Source organism: Lontra canadensis, unplaced genomic scaffold (genome assembly GCF_010015895.1).
Source record: "Lontra canadensis isolate GAN:19392208 unplaced genomic scaffold, GSC_riverotter_1.0 scaffold56, whole genome shotgun sequence".
NCBI classification, from domain to species: Eukaryota; Metazoa; Chordata; class Mammalia; order Carnivora; family Mustelidae; genus Lontra; species Lontra canadensis.
The window spans coordinates 8,382,875-8,405,317 of NW_022631050.1; the positions used below are offsets into that span (position 1 = coordinate 8,382,875).

The 22,443-nt window shown below is 40.3% G+C and overlaps 1 protein-coding gene across 2 annotated transcripts in view; it reads left to right on the plus strand.

Annotated features, from left to right (window-relative positions):
- The window catches only part of KNG1 (kininogen 1), a 38,147-nt gene extending 17,463 nt beyond the window's left edge, over positions 1-20,684 (plus strand). The window contains exons 8-11 of one of the 2 annotated variants that reach the window (XM_032875597.1): positions 4,722-4,829; positions 4,947-5,033; positions 6,482-7,363; positions 20,673-20,684. In XM_032875597.1, the coding sequence (XP_032731488.1) occupies positions 4,722-4,829; positions 4,947-5,033; positions 6,482-7,348 (1,062 nt within the window). In that variant the 3' untranslated portion in view covers positions 7,349-7,363; positions 20,673-20,684. Of the gene's footprint in view, positions 1-4,721; positions 4,830-4,946; positions 5,034-6,481; positions 7,364-8,612; positions 8,852-20,672 lie in introns of those variants that run through there. The other variant, XM_032875598.1, reaches the window with a different exon arrangement.
- The last annotated feature ends 1,759 nt before the right edge of the window (positions 20,685-22,443 follow it).

The window sequence follows — 22,443 nt, forward strand, 5'->3', positions numbered from 1 at the left end:
TAGCAAAATGCAGTGCCTGGAAAAGCAAGACTTACTCTCTGCCTTTCTAGATTCATTCTTGTAGCATCACTTAATGCCTTGGGCTTGGCCCCATTGTTCTGTCTTTGTCCAGATTCTTCAGACTCATCTGCATGTCATTTCTCCCCTGCCTTGGGTACCCTTCCCTCTTTCAGATGTACTCTCTGGGGATTCATCTCTCTTTCCATGCCCTGTCAGGAGAGGCTGAGGGGTGTCCTATTCCAGGGGTCAGGAGAGACCCAGCTCTACCACAGCACCACCACTGTCCTGGGTGACCCTGGAGTCACCCAGACTCACTCAGCCCTATGGCCCCATCTGAAAAAATGAGTGGCTGGATTAATAGAACACAGATTCCTTCCACTCCAGAAGTCTATAACCAATGTATTCCGGGAGAGAGTCCTATGATACACCTCAAAACTGGCTTCCCTAAATGCAAGCTAAAGAAAAATAATCAAAATAGAACCAAACTGTTAGAGCAAGCCAACATGATCTTTATAATCTGGTGAAAGAAATAGCTCTAAAAAAATTCATACTTTGGCTCAGTACTAAGCCAAATTTCTAATTTCTAGAAATATAAACTAGGAGTATTTATATACAGCGATATTCATGGTAGCTTTAACAGTAACACCCCCCCAAAAAAGATAAACTGTCAAAACGATCAATAATCTAGAAATGATTCACTATGTCTGACATATCCTTACAATAGAGTATTTTTTAGCAGCAATTTGAAAGCATCTTTGTGAGGCATTCTTGGTGTGGGCAATGACTAGTGCTAAAATATGCAGGGAAAAACAAGAGGCCATAAACTGAACATACATTCTGTCCTCAACTGTGTTATTAAAAAGTACAGAAGACAATACTGAAAAGAGACAAAGCTCGCAGACTATTCACAGTGGTAGTTTTTTTGTTTTTCTGGTTTTTTTTTTTTTTAGGTGCCAGGACAATGGGCTATTTATGTTCATCTTTCCAATTTCCTGTTCTAGTTTTTTTGTTTTGCTTTGTAAAAGATTTTATTTATCACAAGTAGGCAGAGAGGCAGGCAGAGAGAGAGGGGTAAGCAGGCTCCCTGCTGAGCAGAGAGCCCAATGCGGGGCTCGATCCTAGGACCCTGAGATCATGACCGGAGCGGAAGGCAGAGGCTTAACCCACTGAGCCACCCAGGCGCCCCTCCTATTCCAATTTTAAGACTGAAAGAAAAACCTCTAAACAAACAGCATGAAAGTAAACCAAACCTGACCCTTTGTCCCCTACTCAGGCGCTTGCTCCTGTCCCCAAGGCCGGCCCCCTCCTCCTGGTCTCACCAGCACGTGCCTGGCACCAGGTTCGCTCCGGGAAGACGAGAGAGAATCCCGGCCATTTCTGTTTGTCAGCTCTCTCTGGCGCTCCACCTCTCCGCGTTGCTCGGACCATCCCTTTGCAGGAGTCGTGCAGTGCCCGCCATTTCTTTCGGGTCCAAGATTTGCTGTCAGGAGGAGAACCGCTCATTCCCAAGCGTGACGGTCTAGTCCTCTCGGTCGCTCTAGTTCTGTCTGTAAGGTAGCCAATGCGCTCTCCAGCGTGTATGCGTGTTTGTTTACGCTAAGAATGCCAGGGAACCACCGTAGGTAATGCTGTGTGAATGGAAAGCAACTGACAGCCCTCCATTGCCAGATCGAGCTGGAATATTGTGAAGATTTCAAACGTACTTTTCAGGGATGGATCTTTACTGATGCCTGTGTTTAAAGAGAGAGCAATTTAACTGCTCGAGGATAGATATGCAGGGCAGCGTTGGTGGAAGCAGCCCCTTTACTAAAAAACTCAATTTATCATAAGATGATTTTGTTAAGAGCCAAGCTCCATATGACCAATCTGCCAGATTGCTAGAGATTTCTTTTACAGTTTTAGTCTTGCCTTGGCTTTGCATGTTTAGTCCTGTGTGGGTGCATATCTATTCATATTTCAGAAACCGAGAACTTCTTAAATCCTCCATTTTTCGCTTGTGAATGGTTGTGATTTCTGTCACATGCCCCTTATTTTGCCTCACTCTGCTGCTGCTGACCACCACCCCCACCCCACCGCCCCATCAGCATTCCTCCCTGCCTCTGCTCAGATGAATATACCTCAAGGATCCGTGTGTGTACACTGAGGAGGTTCTCCTTGGACAAATCTTGGAAACGTCAAGGAATAGGTATAGGTATATGTCTAAGACTGAATGCAAATGGCCGAATTACAAAATTATTTGCAATGATGCTAAAGGACATTCACACCAACTGGGTATAAGACACTGATGATCTCGAATTCTACTTCTCCCACTGGTGATCGAAGCTGCATGTTCCCCAGCCCTGGCCAACAGCAGGCATCATCACTGGCTTCCATCTCTGCCAACATGGAAGATTAAAAAGGATGTTGCATTGCTTTTTAAATGTGCATATCCTTGGTTATTAATGAAGTAAACTTTTTTTTTCCAGGATAAATGATCATTTTAACTTCTTCCCTGAAATACCTGTTCATGTCCTTTCCACATTTGTTTTGGCATTGGGCTTTTTATTGATCCTACATTATGTTTTTCCCCAATTGCCTTGCTACTTTGCTTACTGTAATTTTGAGAATCAGTTTTCATTTTTGTTGAGTCAAATTTAGACATTTTCCCCTTCCTTTAGGTTTCCTTCTTCTGCTCTTCACCTAAGAAAGGGCTTCCTCATCCCTAGATATGATGAATATTTATATCCATTCAGCTCATTAATTTTAATTTTCAAACATCACTAGAACTTATATTGCTATGTATATAGCATTCTCTATTTTAAAAACAAATAAAACTTGGACAGGATGGATTTTAGCAGGGAAGACTACTGGTAAGAATGATACCTGGTGATGATGGTGATAAAGGACGTGACCTTGAGGCCCTCAAACAGAAGATGGCATTAGGTCTCCATTCCTCTCCTCTGGACCCTGAATACAACTAAGCTTCCAGCTGTCATTTAATTATGTGTTGTCAACTTTCTTAGGCAACATCATATTGATCAACTCTAAGGCCAAAAAACTGGATTAAAGTATTCCCTGAAATGAGCCAGAAAATTTATGATCACCAAAGTATAGATGTTAAAACCCTCTTTGAAACTTCCTCCTTACTTACACATACATTTGGAGTTTTAAAAGTTAATTATTATATTTCTCTTAAAATTTTAACTATACTTACCCAGTGAGACAATGCCAAGAAAGAAGGAAGAGGAGCTTAGTTCTTCCTACAACTCTGCCTTCCTCACTTGCCTCCCATCTTGCTTTTCCCATGTTTCTACAAAATATAAAGAGATAGAGAAGATGTTAAGTTTTGCTTTTACAAAGATGGGATTGTACTATCACCCTATAACTTTATTTTTTCCAAAACTGGTCTTTCTTCTAGGTCAACAGATATGTATAATGTATTCTCTTGACAGCTACATAATCTCTCTCTCTCTCTCTCTCTCACACACACACACACACACACACACACACAAACACACACACATGCATGCACATGCACATAGTCTGCTTAGACTACCATAGAAAAATAGCAAAGTTTGGGTGATTTAAACAATAGGAGTTTGTTTCTCATAGTGCTAGGAGCTTAGGAGTCTAAAAGTCAACCAATTCGGTTCCCTGGTGAGGGCTCTCTTCCTGGCTTGCAGATGGCCACCTTCTTGCTGTGTCAACTTCAGAGAGAGCGAGTGAGCTCTGGTCTTATGAGACCCTTCTAAAGACACTTCTTTAAGGATACTAAGCCCATTATGAGGGTACCAACATGACCTCATCTAAATCTAACTGCCTCCCAAAATATCTACCTTCTAATACCATCACATTGGAGGTCAGGACTTCAATATACAAGTTTGGTGGGGGACATAGTCAGTTCATGACATACACACACACTTAAATCCTAGAATTAAATACCAAATAACTTGGTCTAGAAACCACATCAACTTCTTAACATATAATTTAGAAACATTTTTATCAAGTGTATTTCTCAGGGTAGAAGAAATATAAGATATGGCATTTTAAAATGACTTAAAAAGCCATCCCTGGGATTTTTATTGAAGTCAGAGTAGTTAAAAAACATGAGATTCATTTCTTAAATAAATAAATGAGGTGTGCCTCTTCTAGACCAAAACAAACAAAAAAACCCCCACACAAACTGCTTAAAGGAAGACAACATGATTAAAGACAAATGATTAAAGTTGTTGCTAGAGATTAAAATATATTCTTAACATAAAAAAGGAAGAGAAGAAAGCTCGAAAATCCAAATATTTTTCTAATCAAATAATTCTATAGTGATAACAACTCAGTATTTCTCTGACATAAGATTTGGCAGGATGATAAGGCATTTCAAAGAAAATATTTAAGTTTTTCTTCCTACTTTTCTTAGATTCTATTACAACTTGAGCCCTTGAATTATTCATGAATTTTGCAGCTGTCAATAAAACTCAGGAAAATATAAAAATAGAAATTATAGCTTGCTTCCCCACCTCCCCATTTAGAAAGGGAAATGAGACCAGTCATTAGCCAAATATTTTTCACATGCATACAAATTGAAAGTTCTGTTGTCAAGCATTTGTACTTTTCTGTGTAACTCTCATTTGTTCAGTATATAATTAAAATGTCAATATTCTCCCCCAAAAGTTCTTAGGGTGAAAACATATGATTTATTATATAGTATTAATTAAGCTCCTACTTTGTGCTAATTAATTATCCAGGTGGTAGCTGGAGAGAAATTTTCAGTTGAGTTCACAGCCAGGGAAACCATGTGTTCCAAGGAAAGTAATGAAGAGTTGACAGAAAGTTGCCAGATCAATAAATATGGAGTGAGTAATAATGCAACTATATACCTGTTCCCTGGAAAACTTTTTGATGTTTTATACTTGTTTAAGCATCTCATGAATAACACTGTTCTCCCTTTTGGCTTCTGTTTTCATGGATAGCAAACCCTAGAGTGTAAAGCTGAAATTTTTGTGATACCTTGGGAGAAAAAAATTTACCCTACTGTCAACTGTCGGCCTCTGACAAAGGTATGATTCTAATCACAGTCAGCTCAGGTCAATTTTTCTCATTCTGAAAAGTCATATATAGATGTTGAATATGAACCATTATTTAAATGAACTGGGAGACTATCTTCTTAAAATGAGGGAGAAGGTTCACATTTCTGTGCTGACCTCTTTATGGCCTGAGACATGAGAGCAGCTGTCCTCATAATTACTTGCCGTGCCTTGTCAGCATCCCACAGCCAGGGGGCCCTCTTTTGGGGAAGGGCAGATGCTACTGTGGAGGGGTTATGCCATAGTTGTGCACTTTCAAGGTGTGCCTGAGAGGAGCCCCAGCTCTCCCATGCCCACTGCTTACAGCCAAGGAGCTCTGGAGAAATGCAGATCTCAGCCCCCTCTCCACATCTATTGACTCAAAATCTGCATTTTTGACATGATCGCTGGGTGGGGGGAAGTCATACCCATGTTCAAATTCAGGAAGCATTACTTTGCATCTTTTTTTTTTTTTAATTTTTAAAAGATCCCTGGGAGGTAAGTAAGACTTTCCCCGTTTTCAAGGATGGCATACTAAAAATTACAAAGATGCTAAGAGTGCACCAAGTGCACTCTCTATCACAGGCCCTGTACTGAGAGCTTCACACATATTTCTCTCATGACCCCTCTGTGAGGCAGGTGCTGTTGTTATCCTATTTACAGATAAGAAAAGTGAAGCTGGTGATGCTTGGATTCAAATCTAGATCAAATCAGAGCCCACCCTGTTCACTATGATGCTGATTCCTAGCAGGTTCTGACTTGTTTGCCTCCCCAAACCATGCCCTTTGTGCCACCAAACACTGCCTCTGACCAGCACATTCTCACAGTAGTGAAAGTGTAGAGGAAATAACCCACAAGATCATATCTTCAGTGCAATTTGCCTCTTTTTACTTTTTTCTGATTTAGGATTTTGCCATGTGTCAGTATGTTATAGTCCAGCTGAAACATTATACAAAGACTGAGTTTCAAGCTGGTAACACTGCACTGCTAATGTGTTTTAATCCAACTAAGTAGTTGCGGATATACGCTCCCTAGATATTCAGCTCATAAAGCCATTTAGGGCCTTTTAGGATAAAAACAATAATTGTGCTAATAGAAACAGTATCAATGAATAAATAATATGTCATGGTTTTATGTAACCATTGACTTAGAAGGTACCCTATACATTGTTCAGTACCACCACCCAATGTTTCCCCACAAAGGAAAAAACTCTCCAGTTTAGAGTACTAAGAACAATAATCTATACCCACAAATTATAAAATCAATCAAAAGAGGAAAAGATATTCATTATCATCCTCTCTGGAATATTAATGGAGTATTTAAAGTCTGGTAGATAGGTCCCATTGTAAACTAAGATAGCATTGCCAGGACTCAGTCCCTTCTTTCTTCATGGATAGTATGGTTTTCACAGTAACGCATTCATCTTAATATTTCCTGTTTAGATCATATTGATGAAAAGGCCTCCAGGTTTTTCACCTTTCCGATCAGTACCCATGAAGAAAATAGAAGAAGGAACAACTGTAAGTCCACCCCACACTTCCATGGCATCTGTACAAGATGAAGAGCGGGATTCAGGAAAAGAACAAGGACCTACCCAGGGGCATGGCTGGGGCCATAGAAAGCAAATAAAACATGGCTTTGGCCATGCGCATAAACATGAGCATGACCAAGGCCATGGGTACCACAGGGGACATGACCTTGGCCATGGACATCAGAAGCAACATGGTCATGGCCATGGACAACAAAAGCAACATGGCCTTGGTCATGGACATCAACGGGAACTTGACTATGACCCTGAACACCAAGGGAGACATGGCCTTGGCCATGGACATCACAGGGCACATGGCCTAGCCCAGGGACATACACATGAGCATGGCCAAGGCCATGGAAAACATAAAAATAAAAGAAAAGACAATGGAAAGCATAATGGTTGGAAAACAGAGCATTTGGCAAGTTCTTCTGAAGATCGTACCACCTCTTCTGCAGAGACACAAGAGAAGACAGAAGAGCCGAAACCCCTCCCTTCCCTAGCCCAGCCAGGGATAGCAATTACCGTGCCTGACTTTCAGAACTCAGATCTCACTGCAGCCCTGATGCCTAACCCACCATCTCCCACAGAGACAGATGATGATTGGATCCCTGACATTCAGATACACCCAAATAGCCTTTCATTTAACCTGATATCTGACTTGCCAGAAAAAACCTCCCCCAAATGTCCTGGACGCCCTTGGAAGCCAGTTAATGGATTGAATCCAGCTGTGGAAGTGAAAGAATTTCATGATTTCGATCTCACTGATGCTTTGTATTAATTTATGTAGACATGAGTCTATTTGACATGAGTCACTTGATCATTCCTCCTCCCCATTATCTAAATACCCTGATATGATGCACCAAAAGCCCCGAAGCTTCAGAACAGCCTAGAGAGAAGGGGTGAGATGCCCAGTGGGATACTGTCAATCTCTGTGGACAACATAAAGCTGTGTACAGAATCCGAAATCCCCTCTGGGTCTTCCTCCCAAGACTTCTTTACTAACACCGAAAATGGACAAACTCATGTGCCTTATGGCCTACCGCAATTGGTACAACAAATGTGTACCTTAACAAATGTGTACCTTAAAATGTATGTCATCGACTTTCATACAAAGATTCTTGACATTCTGAATAAACTGTGGCATGTGGTCCCTGAACACGTGTGAAAATAAGGGAAGTCAAGAGACTAAATGCTGCACTTCTTAATGGGAAAAAAAATAACAATAAAACCTCCAGAGGTTAAAGGGACAAGAAAGAAAGACAGATCTGCCCAAGAGAGGACAGGGGGAAGTAAATTGATTGACTTTCAGTTTCCAGAATGACTAGTATGTCAAATAGTCACTCCCACTTGACAAAGCCATCCTGGTAATTCTCTTTCTGGGTGAGAGGGTTTCTTGTAAGTCAGTCATTTCTGTTTGCTCATGAAGTACCCTCTGCAACAGGGCTTTCACATGGAAGTTTTGTTTGTTTATTTGTTGCCTTGGCTACACTGAGTAATCCTGGGCTTTCAGCAACTCTGAGTTTAACGATAAGGACAGAAAGCAGAGGAAGTAATATCGAGGCAGTCTTGCCAAGGAAGATGTTTTTTCAATAATTGACAAGGGTATATCCTGAGATGGGATGCAAAGTTCATTCAGAAATTTCATGAGGGAATTCCCCTCTAGCCTCACTTTATGATCACCTCATCTTTTTGCTGTGACGCTGAAGAGCACTGGTTTTTGCAAGAGAGAATAATACGATTGTCTTTAATTGCCTTATAACATGCGGGAGGCATATATTTTACAACCCTTGCTGTGCTTGTGGCCCAGGGAAATAAGATAGGGCTTTAAACAGCTACACTTCCCTGCGGATGAATGCCACCGCTACTTCAGTGTATGGGATGCATTTGAACCTCTGGGTTTTTATTTCATTTCCGATATTATCTGCACTTTTAAATAAAGAACCAATGATGTCAGGAAAAAGTCTCATCTTGTCAAATGGTTGCTTCACTCTTCTTTTGTTGAATGATAACAACAGATTAACAGAGTTTTACTATACTTACAGAGGCACCTAAGGCCCTGCGAGTACAAGGGCCGAGCTCAGGAGGCAGGGGCAGAGCCAGCATCTGAGAGCGAGGTCTCTTGACCAGTGGGCAGAATCGTCACGCCTGGCACAATAACCCCAGCAACCTCTATCACCAGCCCTGGCTCGAAGGACAAGAAGATGGGATAAAAGTTAAAAAGAAGAATGCCATTCTACTGTTCTGTTGCTGGGTGAAATAAAGTTCAGTCTTGATGCTCTCATTCCTGGTGAATTCATGGTGGTGCTGTGGCTCTGTCATGGAAACTCCTAGCCCAGCTCTAGAGTGTTCATCCTAACCAAGGCAGGAGTCCCTTGGGCAAGGCTACCTTACCATCAAGACTGCATCATGGGGTCTACATTAACACTTAGTGGGTCATGTTTCTACCAGCAATCTAAGGACTCTCCACCTTTCCTTCTCTCTCCTTCTGATTCCAGCCTAAACTGAAGAATAATTTGTCTTATACTTATTTTTTATGGTCCAGATATTTACCAAAGAGAAAAAAATCTTCTGTTAATGGGATGCCTACCAACTTCCCATTATTAGAAAATACCTAACCACAACAAAGTTCTTTAAAATTTTTTAAAATATCTTTCTGATCTGGGTAGAGGAGAAACTAGAAATCCAGTAGAAGAGAAAGTGATAGAGATTTTAAATTTTCTGTAGCAAAACACAGGTATTGAATGCATATGATAGCCATTTGCTGTGCTAGACAATTTCCTTTTGGTGTGTAACTTAATCCTCACAACCATTCAGAGGTCCCCCACGATCACCTTTCTTTTACAATGAGGAAACTGTAGCCCTCAGTGCCCTGCCCAGAGTCACAGAATTAATATGGGACAGAGCTGAAATTCAAACCTTTTGAACTACACTATGCCATATAATAATGAGGCTTTGTTATCAAAGTTGTCATTACCAAAAAACACATCAAGATAATTCCAAGATAATCATTCCAAGATAATCATTTTCTCAATCCGAAAACCCTTGTTAAATAGCTCATTGAGGCTGGTGCTGTCCTAGGTACTACCCAGGGTACCTGAGTCAGGTGCAGGATTGGCTCTTTTCCATTTGCTTAGTACAAGATCCGGAGTAGAAGAGAAATTTTAAAAGCCATAAATCCTTTCCCTCAAAGAACTTGCAATCTCATTGGGCAGTCAAGAACTAAAGCACATAGAACAGACATTTAATCCAAGCCACGGTCACTTGTGGAGCAGTGAGTGAACCTGTCTGATGTGATAGGAAGATGTGAAGAGGTGGAGGGACCAAGGTGGAGAGAAAAAATGAAGCCCAGCTGGGAATTGAGATCAGAGTAAGCCATGGAGTGCCTTTTACATTTCTTGAGCTAAGATGTGCTGGAGGAGTGTTAAGACCCATTACTCGAAAGATTCTGGGGAGCACGGGTCAGATGAGACCGACTGGACTCAAGGCAGTGTCCCAGGCATATCTGGTCCATCACACCTTAACGGAAGAATGACTACGTGAGTCTGGCCTCCAAAGCCTACGGTTCTCACTTTACTCAACAACATGAAGTTGTTGTTCATGAACATGAAGATTTGGTCCACTTCGGACCTTTTTAAGGTAAAATAATCATGAGTTTCCTATCACTCAGCACCCACATTTTACTCCTTTTTTCTTTTTAATATCTATATTCTCCCCCTAAGCCAAAGGCACACCCACATTTTTTATTTGGCTCTCGAACCACGCATTAGATCCCTTCATGCTTCTCTTCAGCGTGGGAATTTCCTCTTGCCCAGTCCAACCGACATTCCTCACGTTGTCTAGGCCTGGCAGCTCAAGCAGGATGCCCTTCTTGGCTTTTTACCCTATATACCATTACCTGTCTCTAATCCTGGTTCCAAGGGACTTAAGGCTTGCTGATCTCATCATCCTTGCTGATCTCTTGCACCCAAGCTTGGCTCCCTTCTGCTGCTGCTCCATGCGCTAGCCTTGTGGGACAGGCCAGACCTCCCTAAGACCCCTGTGAGAAAATGCAGACATGATATCAACCCACTCTTTGAGGAGTCCCAGTGTCTTTCCCTATAAGTCCACCAGAAAGCCAAATATTTTCTCAACACCTTACACAGAGTCTTTTGTTAAATTATTTTCCTTCAGCCTTTATTTTACAAGAATCTCCATTTGAACACCATTCTGTCTTTTGCACAACTTTAACTGGAGATTTTGCCCAGGGCATTCTTACCAGAGGCAGTATAGGAGGTGGTCAAGAATCAGATTCTACAGTTAATCCAAAAGCTGCAATTTATTTAATTCCTCAAGACCCAAGTTTCCTCACCTGAAATATAAGGTTGATAATGCGCTCACATCATAGACGTGTTTGAGACTTAAAACAGCTAATTCCTTCAATGGGCATAATGTTTAGCCCTTGGCAAACAGTCAACAATGGGTAGCTATGAGGGGCTCCTGGCTGGCTCGGTCCTCGGGCCTCAGGGTCATGGGTTTGAGCCTCACATTGGGCGTGGAGATTGCTATAAAAAAAAATAAAGGATAACTATTGCATTATTAGGACATACACAATATATTATTTTTAGAGTCTAACTCTGGGGAAAAAATGTTTTGTCAGATAACGAGAGGTGTTGAACACAGCATCTGTCCCTTTTTGCCTTTGCAGCCATACTCAGGATTCAAAAGTTGTAATCAGCTCATAAAGTGGCTGGTAGTGTCTACTCCTTCATGTCCAATTCCACAGGTTCTGAACCTTGGCTGCACATTCAAATCACCTACGGTGCTCTAGAAAATATAGATCCAAATCTCCCAAGTATCACTATTTTTCGTTAAGTTCTCCATTGTTTGTAATGCATCCAATAGTGAGAACAATTGATTTAGGCCCTCTCTGTTCTCTTTTTAATCTTAATTATCCAGATTTACATTGTTCCACTGTATTAACTCTTTTAAATCTTTTCGAAAACAGGAAGGTTATGAAACTCACAAAAGATGGATAGATGGTCAGACGGAGACTGTGAGTATTATATGCACCAGGATTGTCCCAATAAGAACCGAGAGTACAAAATGGGTATAAATGGCATTTCAAAGACTTAAAAACAAATGACTACATTTGAAGAATGAAGGACAGGAATAAATAAAAAACGACAGAAAGTGTTCCAGTCTAGTGTGCCTAAGGGGATGGAGTGACATGAGCAAGGAAATGGGGGGGCTGGTCTGTGCTTTCCAGTGACTCGCAAAGAAACTGACCCAAAAGGCACATCATTTCATATATTTCAATAGCTGGATGAACATAGGAAATCAATGTACAAGTGGAGTATACATCCCTCCTCTGTCTCAACTCAATATTTCATTTCTTCTGCTATCTGTGACCTCCACCATACACCCAGGTGAGTATCATTAGCTATATCTGGATTAAGCTTGTGGCCGCTGTAATCACAAGAAGGGATTAGAAAAAACAGGAAGAACTGAAAGGGAAGAAATTGTTCTCTGAAAGTAATCTCAGCTTCTATTTCTACTAGTGAGCCAGAAGCCTGAATCTAGCAAAAGACCTTTGTTACAACAGTTTTCCTAACTTTTGTCTTCTTTATCTGGCATGTGGAGATGGTATCATATTGAGTGGGTGGAAATAACACTATTTTATCATGGCTATTAAAAATAATGAAATAGGGGCAGCTGGGTGGCTCAGTCAGTTAAACGTCTGACTCTTGGTTTCAGCTCAGGTCATGATGTCAGGGTCCTGGGATCGGGCCCTGCATTGGGCTTTCTGCTCAGCAGGGAGTCAGCTTGAGGATTCTCTCTCTCCCTCTGCCCCTCCCCCCTGCTCGCTCTCTGCTCAGTGGGGAGCCTGTTTCCTCCTCTCTTTCTGCCTGCCTCTCTGCCTACTTGTGATCTCACTCTCTGTCAAATAAATAAATAAAATCTTTAAAAAAAAAAAAAAAGAAAGAAAAGAAGCACAGATGTCAAGGCCAGAAGTCAGAGGTATTCTGGGAAGGATTTCTAGGTTGGTAAAAGGACAGGACAAGAGGAAAGCTGTGGCCCATCCTCCTCAAAGAGTCTAGAATTATGTGATGAAGCAATCTAGAACCTGATAGACCAAGAGGAGAAGGAAAAACATACGGGCAATAATTTGCTTAGAGTTGCCCTAAAAGTTTATTTAGCAGATGCCTCTTTCCTGCATTTAGTCTCTCTATTTTGGACATTTGCTACTGCTTAGTTTGGAAAACGTATCCATCCCAAAACAACTTTATGCTCCATATACAGGCGAGATAAATATGAATAAGTAAAAGCCCGAACATTCGGCATGAAAATGTAGGACTAAGATTGAGGTTATTTATATTTAAATATTCATTTAAATGGTGAAATTCCTTATTAATGTTTCTCTCACGTTCTTAGTATGTGTGTTCTTTCTTTTTTTTAATGAACCACTTTTTCAAGGTGATTTATTTTATTTTATTTATTTTATTTTTATAGAGACGGAGAGAGAGAATCTCATGCAGGCTCTGCACCCAGCACAGAACCTGACATGGGGCTCAATCACATGACCCTGAGGTCATGACCTGAGCTGAAATCAAGAGTCAGACACTCAACTGACAGAGCCTCGCAGGTGCCCCAAGATTTATCTATTTACTTGAGGCAGGGGAGGGGCAGAAGGAGAGGGAGAGAGGGAATCTCAAGCAGACTCCGTGCTGAGCACAGAGCCTGACACCTCCATCCCACCATCCTGAGATCATGACCTGAGCCAAAATCAAGATTCAGATGCTCAACCAACTTAGACACCTAGGCGCCCCGTGTTCTTTCTTTTTATGTATTTTATAGTACATAATCCTTTAGTGTTTTATGTGGGAACTTTAGAAAATACAGAATAATGTAAAGCAGAAAATAAAAGCTATTGTAATCTCACTAGCCAAATGAAACTACTGTGGAAATTTTGGTTATAACTTTCTAGAAATGTTTTCTCCAAATATCTTTAGGTGTGCATATTCCAAAAAGGGACTTATGCTATAAATGTAGTATATAAGCTCTATTTTTTTTCCTCAACATAAATCATGACCATTTTTTATGTCCTTAGATTTGATTCCCATAAATTCTTTCATAATTATAATAAATATATGAATGCCTTTTAAAGAATTTTTATTTTTAAGTAATTTCTATGCCCAACCCCAATCAATCTCTACTCACAACCCCAAGATCAGGAGTCACATGCCCACTGAGCATGTGAGTCACAACCCACTGAGCCAGCCAGGCACCCCAAATATATGAATACCTTTTTTTTTGTTTGTTCTTTGTTTTTTAAGAAGGCTCAACACCCAGCAAGGAGCCCATGTGGGGCTTGAATGCCGGACCCTGAGACCTGAGGTGAAATCAAGTGTCGGAGGCTTAACTGACTGAGCTGATATAGGTCCCTATGGATACATTTTAACTGTGATGCCCTTCCAAAACATTGAAGTGGCTAAGAGAATTTGTAAGCATGATATTTGTTGTTGTTTTTACTGTCCTGCCCTTTGACTCATAGTACAAAAGGTGGGTCCATGAAGTAGGTGGGGAGCCATCTGTCAGTAGATGACCCAGAAGGAGGACCAACAGTCTTTACTTCTAGAATACGTGTTTCTACACTTGAGAGGAGATTCAGCTTCAATCTTAGTCCAGTGAGTGAGGATTTTTTGTGAAATTCCAGCCTTGGTAGGAAGCAAGTTTCTCTTCACTAATAAAATGAGAAGTGGAATGAATGAGGGCGAGGGGCCAAGCTCCTTTTCCAAGGTTATCTTTCCTCCTTTACAGGGAACTGCTGCCCCCCAGAGGATAAATGCTTAGGGGAAGGTCTCTCTGGGAAACTCAAAGCTGCTGGGAGAAAATTCTCTCCTCCTCCACCTCCTCCTCCTCCTCCTCCTCCTCTTCTCCTTCTTCTTCTTCTTCTTTTTAAGATTTGTTTATTTGTGAGAGAGAGAGAGAGAGAAAGAGAGCACATGCATGTGCTTGCACGAGTGGGGAGAGGGGCAGAGGGAGAGACTCTTCAAGTAGACTCCCTGTGGAGCTCAGAGCCCCAAGGCAGGGCTGGATCTCAGGACCCGTGAGATCTCCACTCATGAGATCACCACCCAAGAGATTATGACTCATGAGATCACAACATGAGCGGAAACCAAGAGCCCGTTGTCCAACCAACTGAACTACCCAAGGTCCCACTTTCTTTTCCTAATGAATACATTTCCATCCTTTCTTTTCCTTGCTCTTATGGAGTTGCTGTACAATTTCCATTTGCCTGAGAGTTTACTAACTCTTTGTTATCTGGCTGTGGGTTTTTTTTTTTTCCTGTATGAAAGTTCTTATGTACCCAGGAGGATGTGGGATTCACAGCCTTTCTGAAGCTTTGGCAGGGAAAGCTTTCTGTTCCTGGAGGAAACTAGTGTGGATCTGCAACAAACACCAGAGAACAAGAACCTCCCATGGCAGAAGACTTTGAATTATATAGGATAACTTAGCCATGGAGGAAATTAAAAAATAAAGTCCAGTAAAATACCTCAAGTTTAGTGGGGCTCCTAGAGTTGGTTTCAAAAGACCACCAAAGGGATGCTTGGGAGGTTCAGTTGGTTAACCATCTGCCTTGGACTTAGGTCATGATCCCGGGGTTCTGGGATCAAGTCCTACATCAGGTTCCCTGCTCTGCTGGGATCCTGCTTCTCCCTCTGCCTTCGCCTCTCTCTCTGTCTCTCACAAATAAATAAATAAAATCTTTAATTAAAAAAAAAAAGACCACTAGACTTTATATGAATCTGAAAGAAAGAATCATAAAGTTTCTCCAGAAAAGTGAGACAGTAGGCCTGAAGAAAAAAAAGTCCTCCAGGCTGGGAGGAAAGGCAAATAAATGCTATGTTGTCACCATGTCTGGGTGCCCAGCAGAAAAATTACCACATGCAGCTTGTAGAAATGCATCAAGTATGTTGAAGTTAGTCTATGGAAGAGAGCAACTTAAAAGGGACTTTTTCGGGGCACCTGGGTGGCTCAGTGGGTTAAAGCCTCTGCCTTTGGTTCAGGTAATGATCCCAGTGTCCTGGGATCAAGCCCCACATCGGGCTCTCTGCTCTGCAAGGAACCTGCTTCCTCCTCTCTCTCTCTCTCTCTCTGCCTGCCTCTCTACCTACTTGTGATCTCTGTCAAATAAATAAAAACAAACAAAACAAACAAAAAACTTTTTTTAAAAAGGGACTTTTTCCTCCTAGGGACTTCCAAGAGGAAAAGTTTAGATTTATATGAGAATTAATACTATAATTAAAATAAAGTTAAAATATACCAATTATGATATTAAGATAACTAAAGTATTAATAAAAATTTAAACAGTATAGCTAGTGTTTTCTCTTATAAACATTCTCAAAAATGTTTTTAGATGAGGAAAAGGAAAATTTAGCTTTCATTGAATGTCCTTTTAATTCTAAAATAAAAAGTAGAGATAGGCAAATTGACATCTTACCCATAATTTATAGTTATAAAAAGGAAATGAAGAGACAAATGAAGGAGAGCCCATTCATTTGTTAAATGATTAATTATAAAGAAACAGCTTCCTATTGAAAAGACTCTAAGAAATTCTTTTAGAGGGCACGTGGTGGCTCAGTGCGTTAAGCCATTGCCTTCACCTCAGGTCATGATCTCAGGGTCCTGGGATCAAGTCCCGCATCAGGCTTTCTGCTCAGCGGGGAGCCTGCTTCCCTCTCTCTCTCTGCCTGCCTCTCTGCCTACTTGTGATCTCTGTCTGTCAAATAAATAAATAAAATCTTTTTTAAAAAAGAAGAAATTCTTTTAGAGGCACCTGTGTGGCACAGTAGGTTAAGCATTAGACTCTTGGTTTCAGTTCAGATTGTGATCTCAGGGTCCTGAGATCGAGCACCTATTGGGCTCTGTGCTCAGGTGCTCAGTGGGGAGTCTGCTTAAGATTCTCTCTTCCTCCCCCTCTAAAATAAATAAATAGATCTTAAAAAAAAAAAAGAAATCCTTTAACCATGATTTATAGTGTTTTCATATTACCTTTAAAATGTATGAATAAAAAGTAAATATAAGCCAAGTTTATGTGATACTGCTCAAATACTTTGATAAATCATTTTATATATTCTGGCTGTGAAAGATAGCTATATATTTTGTCCTGGTTTTGCCATTCAAGAAATGAAAATTCAAAAATATAACATGTAATTTCATGTGATAAGTTTAGTATTTTACAAAATGTTAAATGCAAGTTTCAAGATTCTAAACACTTGACATGTAACATATTATTGATTTACACTAATATTTTAAAGTCTATAAACATGAATATGGGCATACAACTGGATTTAGTTTTTACTTGAATAACAAGTGTCATTGGAAACTAGTCTCATAAACCTTGGATAACACTGTAACTTAGGAGAACCTGCAGAGTTCTTCCATTTGCCCCACTGAGTAAACTTAGAAAAGGTGAAGTCTCTGTGATAAAAGTTGAAACCCAGGATTATATTGAACTTTTAAAAAAATTTTTAAAAAGATTTTATTTGTTTATTTGACAGACAGAGATCACAAGTAGGCAGAGAAGCAGGCAGAGAGAGAGGAGGAAGCAGTCTCCCTGCTGAGTGCATAGCCAGATTTGGGGCTTGATCCCAGGACCCTGGGATCACGACCTGAGCTGAAGGCAAAGGCTTTAACCCACTGAGCCACTCAGGTGCCCCTATATTGAACTTTAATACCAACTTAATATTTTGTAATCCACAGTTGTCTTTGGAACCTTGAACTAATAGATTAGTAACTAATACTTAGTTAATAATCAACATTTACCTAGGGACTTTTAGAACTATTGAAGTTCAGAGTGCCAAGAATAATCTAATATTTTACTCTAGTCTCAAGCTAACAAGTTAGCCTCCCACAGTTTCATGATCCTGGCAGAAGACACAAGACACCTGAGTCCAAGACAACATTGCATATTGCAATCCCAGCATTTCACGGGGTGACCCAAGGCGGGGGGTCAGCCAAGACCTGTACTGCACACATGGTGGATTGCATAGCAGGAGAGGAACCCCGAGTTTTAAGAAAACAGATATTTTCTAATGAGCAATAAGCCTGCCTGACCTTTGGGCTGGAAGGAGACATTATCTTTATTATAAGGGACAGTAAATAAAATTGTCCTTTACTCAGAAAGGAGACACAATCTCTACTCCCAGGGCTATTCATTGTACAAACATCCTTGAAAGATAGTGCAGAACAAAGTTAGCCATTGCCTCTCCTCTTAAGATGTGCAGAATTGGGGCACCTGGGTGGCTCAGTGTGTTAAAGCCTCTGCCTTTGGCTCAGGTCATGATCCCAGGGTCCTGGGATTGAGCCCCGCATAGGGCTCTCTGCTCAGCAGGGAGTCTGCTTACCTTCCTCTCTCTCTCTGCCTGCCTCTCTGCCTACTTGTGATCTTTGTCTGTCAAATAAATAAGTGGAATCTTAAAAAAAAAAAAGATGTGTAGAATTATGAGAAACCCATGGAGGCTTGTCTCCCAACACAAAGAGAAATAAAAAAATAAAATGTACAGTTCCTACACAGCACTGAAGCTTGTTTTCATGAATGTATTCTTATTTATGCATGAATACTTTTTTCCCTTCAGAATACTCAATTAAGGCAAAATAAATATAAACATCAAATTATGGTAGACTTGGTAAAGCTGTTTTAAAACCTAGAGTTTTAAAGCTTTAAGTATTGTCATTTAAATTTAGCTGACTACATAAGTATATATGTATGCATGTGTACATATCAGAGCTAGAGCAAAGTTAACAAATTTTTTAAATTATGTTTAACAAAGGAGAGATGACTTGCAGTTTGGGAAAAGAAAATTGGTCTCTGGATATGTTGTCTGCTGTCAGTGTGAAGCAGGTGAAAGTTCTTTGCCTAAACTACGTTCCGACATGGTGGCAAAAATTGTCATGGCTCTGGATGTATACTCTCACTTTTCACAAGTGTGCCAATATTTATCCTGATCCTTGTGATGTTTTTGAGTACTTCATAATTAATCACAAGCATAAAAACAGCACTATTTCTTCACTGCTTAAAGGAATTTTTTTCCACTGTTAACCTCTGTATGGCTATTATAAAATACTCTTTTAAAATTTTTGGTCACCTTTTCTATTATTTTTATCAACTGTGCAGTCTCTTCAGGCTATTTTTTCATATATTATCCATTTCTACAATTTGACACCAAATTCAGAAGCTTTAGGCCCCTAAAGGCTGTCCCACTCACTGGCCAAGGATCTTGGAAAAACTGTACTCAAGTGGCCAGAAATACTGTTTATAGCAAGGAAGCAAGTAGCAGTGGTTACCTATGGGGAGAGCAGCCGGAGGGGAAAGGGGTATGAGAAAGACTTCCTTTTAACCACTTACCCTTTTCCTTTGCATTTGGTACAGTGTGTATCATTGCTTATCCAAAAGTGCATATTACAAAATAACCCTCTTCTAAATCACAATTTTACATATCCAATCCTTGAATTACACTTCTTACGGTTATATCTGCACATGTGCAAATGATCATGGTACAAAGCTGTTCATGGCAATGCTGTGTGTAATAGCAAAAGATGGGAAATGTCTAAATGTCTAAATGTCCATTAAGGGGATCTGTGAAAGGAGCTGTGTAACCGTACAGTAGAATGCAAGGCAGACCTAAGGAAGGATCAAGATTATGTACTCATATGGAAATGGTATCTCAAAATATATTAAGAGAAAAAAAAAAGAGAGAGAGAGGGATTCAGAAAAATAAAGTATCTCTCATTTCTGTAAATTAGACATGATTTCCTTGCTTATGCATTAACGTATATATCTAAAGAACACAGAAGGGATTAATATCGTTGGTTGACTCTGAAGAGAATAATTAGGTGGCAGTGAGACAAGAGTGAGAAGGTGACTATTTACTGTATATACTTACTGTAAATCCTTTTTAAAAGGATTTTATTTATGTGTTTATTTAGAGTGCACATGGGAGCAGGGGGAAGCACAGAAGGAGAGGGAGAGAGAGAATTTCAAGCAGATTCCATGCTCACTGTAAAACCTCACATGGGGCTCTATCTCACAATCCTGAGATCATGACCTGAGCCAAAACCAAGAGTCAGATGCTTAACCAACTGAACTACCCAGGCGCCCCTAAACTTTAAATCTTATAAATGTGTTACCTATTCACAAAATAGAAATAAAAATTTTTAGAAGAGAAAGATAATTGTGAGATGTTACCGATTTCGAAAAAACTCAGTGGTATATGCTTTCCACACCTCCACCAAAGTTCTCTTGGTGTCCCAGTAAAGTCCATTCAGACTGTCTCAGAAAGTATCCTGAGATTGTGTGAAGTAGAAAGAACATGTAACTGAACTCTTTTGTAGAGATAAATGAGGAAACCCTATAGTTTTTCACAGATACAAACTGTTTTTAATGTGCAAGTATCCATACATCAGAGTTCTCTTCTTCCAATGAGTTTCTCCAAATTTTTTAAATTGTGGCCTGATTTTAGACTGACAGAGGAGTTACAAAAATAAGATGGCTCTTGTATACCACCTTTCACCCAGCTTCCCCTGATGTTAACATCTTACATAATCACAGTGCAATTAATAAAACTAAGAAATTAACATTGTATACTATAATACAATAGAGGACATAATAGACTATAATACAGTATAATACATAATATAATACTACAAACCACACTATCACATTATTCTGATTTCCTGTGAGCTTTTAAATGATGTTTCAAAACCTCGATTCAAAAAGCAAGCCATAAGTAGGAACCTGAACATACTGTTTCTTTCTTTCTTTTTTTTTTTTTTTTAAGATTTTATTTATTTATTTATTTGCCAGAAAGAGAGAGAGCACAAGCCGGCAGAGTGGCAGGCAGAGGCAGAGAGAGAGAAGCAGGCTTCCCACTGAGCAGAGAGCCTGATGCAGAACTCGATTCCAGGATCCTTGGATCATGACCTGACCCGAAGGCAGTGGCTTAACCCACTGAGTCACCCAGGAGTCCCCATACTGTTTCTTTCTGTTCACAGCAAAACTTTGGTCTTTTTTTCTTTCTTTCTTTCTTTCCTTTTTTGTTTGTTTGTTTGTTTGTCTTCAGGTCTTAACATTTTGTCACATGTATTTTTGCAAATGTTCAAAATAGCTAGGTTGTATTCTGAAATTTTTAAAATTTTCATAAGTATGTATGAGAAGGTACATTTGCATTTGTAATGTAAAAAGCGGCATGCTAGAGAATTGAGGGTTTGTCTTAAAGGACTGCCTAAATTATGGCCTGAGGGAGCTGTTCATCTGTTTCATCACTTGATCACAACATTTTACTAGTCAAATATTTTGTTAATTATCCAATTTATGAAAAAAAATTCAATTCCACTCCCGAGTCTACTACCAAAAGCAGTGGTTCTCAAAGTGTGGTCCTCGGACCAGCAAGTCAGCATTACCTAGGAACCTGCTGGAAATGGAAATATCCAGCAATCTGTGTTTGAGCGAGCCCTGGGTAATGCTGAAGGGGAAACATTAAGAATCTGATTAAAAGAATTGTTTTGATACTAAAGGGAGAGGAGAGAAGGAAAGACAGAACTAATAGAGAAATTCCCAATGGGCAATTCAGCCTGTTTGTTAACAGAAAGGTCTTTCTTCAGACTTGTTTCTCAGGAATTCGATTGTATGTACTTTGTTTCTTTTTTTAAATCCAAACTTTATTCTATTTTTTTTTTTTTTAAGTACTGTCCATGCCCAGTGGGAACTCAAGCTCACAACCCCAAGACCAGGAGTCCCATGCTCTACAGACTGAGCCAGCCAGGCGCCCTTGTACTTTGTCTCTCGTAAGTACTGACTCACCTTCCCATGCACCAAGGTTGGACCTTAGCCACCTTTTGACCTGAGTGAACTGATTCCAAAGATGACAAAGTAATTAACATAGAACTTCTCTATTGATAACCTCTTCTTCCAGAAACCACTTTGATCACTTTCTGGACCCAAAATGAGTACCGGCAATCCTTACTTGGCACGGTTCTGGTATCTACAAATTTCGGTTCTGTTTTCTACAAATTTAGTTAAATGAAGACCAGCACTGCAACAATGTAGTACAAATTTCAGTTACCACATAGTGCAAATTTCGCGGTCCTGGAAACACTAGGGAAATAACAGATATGCATCCTGATGAATGGCCAATCAGATCTCTTCCATCAGAGTCATCTTGATGAGTGGCCAATCAAATATCTTCCTTCAGAGTCTATTGCTAAGTTGTCAGTGTGTGTCTGTTATGCAGTTCACGCAATCTGCCAAGCATGTAGTTGCTGTAGAGGCTCTTTTTAGCCAACCAACTTGAACAAAAGAAACCTTACAAAGAAGTGTCCACAGTGACCCCCAGCTCCCTGGCAGAATACAAATGGGCCTGTTAGGTGATCCACTGCGAAATATCCATAAACCCTAGCTAACCAATGGGTTACTTCACCTGACCAAAAAAGAATTCCACACATTCCCATACCTCCTCACCCTCCCCGCTTGACTATATCACCCCCATCCCACCCTTGCCTGCCTTATTGCACACGGTCTCTCCTTTGTTCCCAACCCTCCACCATGGCCTTGGATGAATCCTTTCATCACCCTGCTGCTGGCTTCTACCTGATGGGGTCACCCTATATTTGGTGGCCCCCATCCGATCTGGACACATCACAGTGGACATTCCCAGCAATAAACCCACAGAACATTTTACAAAAATGGGTGATGGAAAGAAAATTGTCCAACCAAGATGAAAGTGCAGCGACAAAAGGAAAAGTGGTATCATTAGAAAATAAATTGGATGTCATTAGAAGTTACTGATGGGGAATGTTGATAAAGCTGCTGGACTCTAGACTCCAGGTATGTAT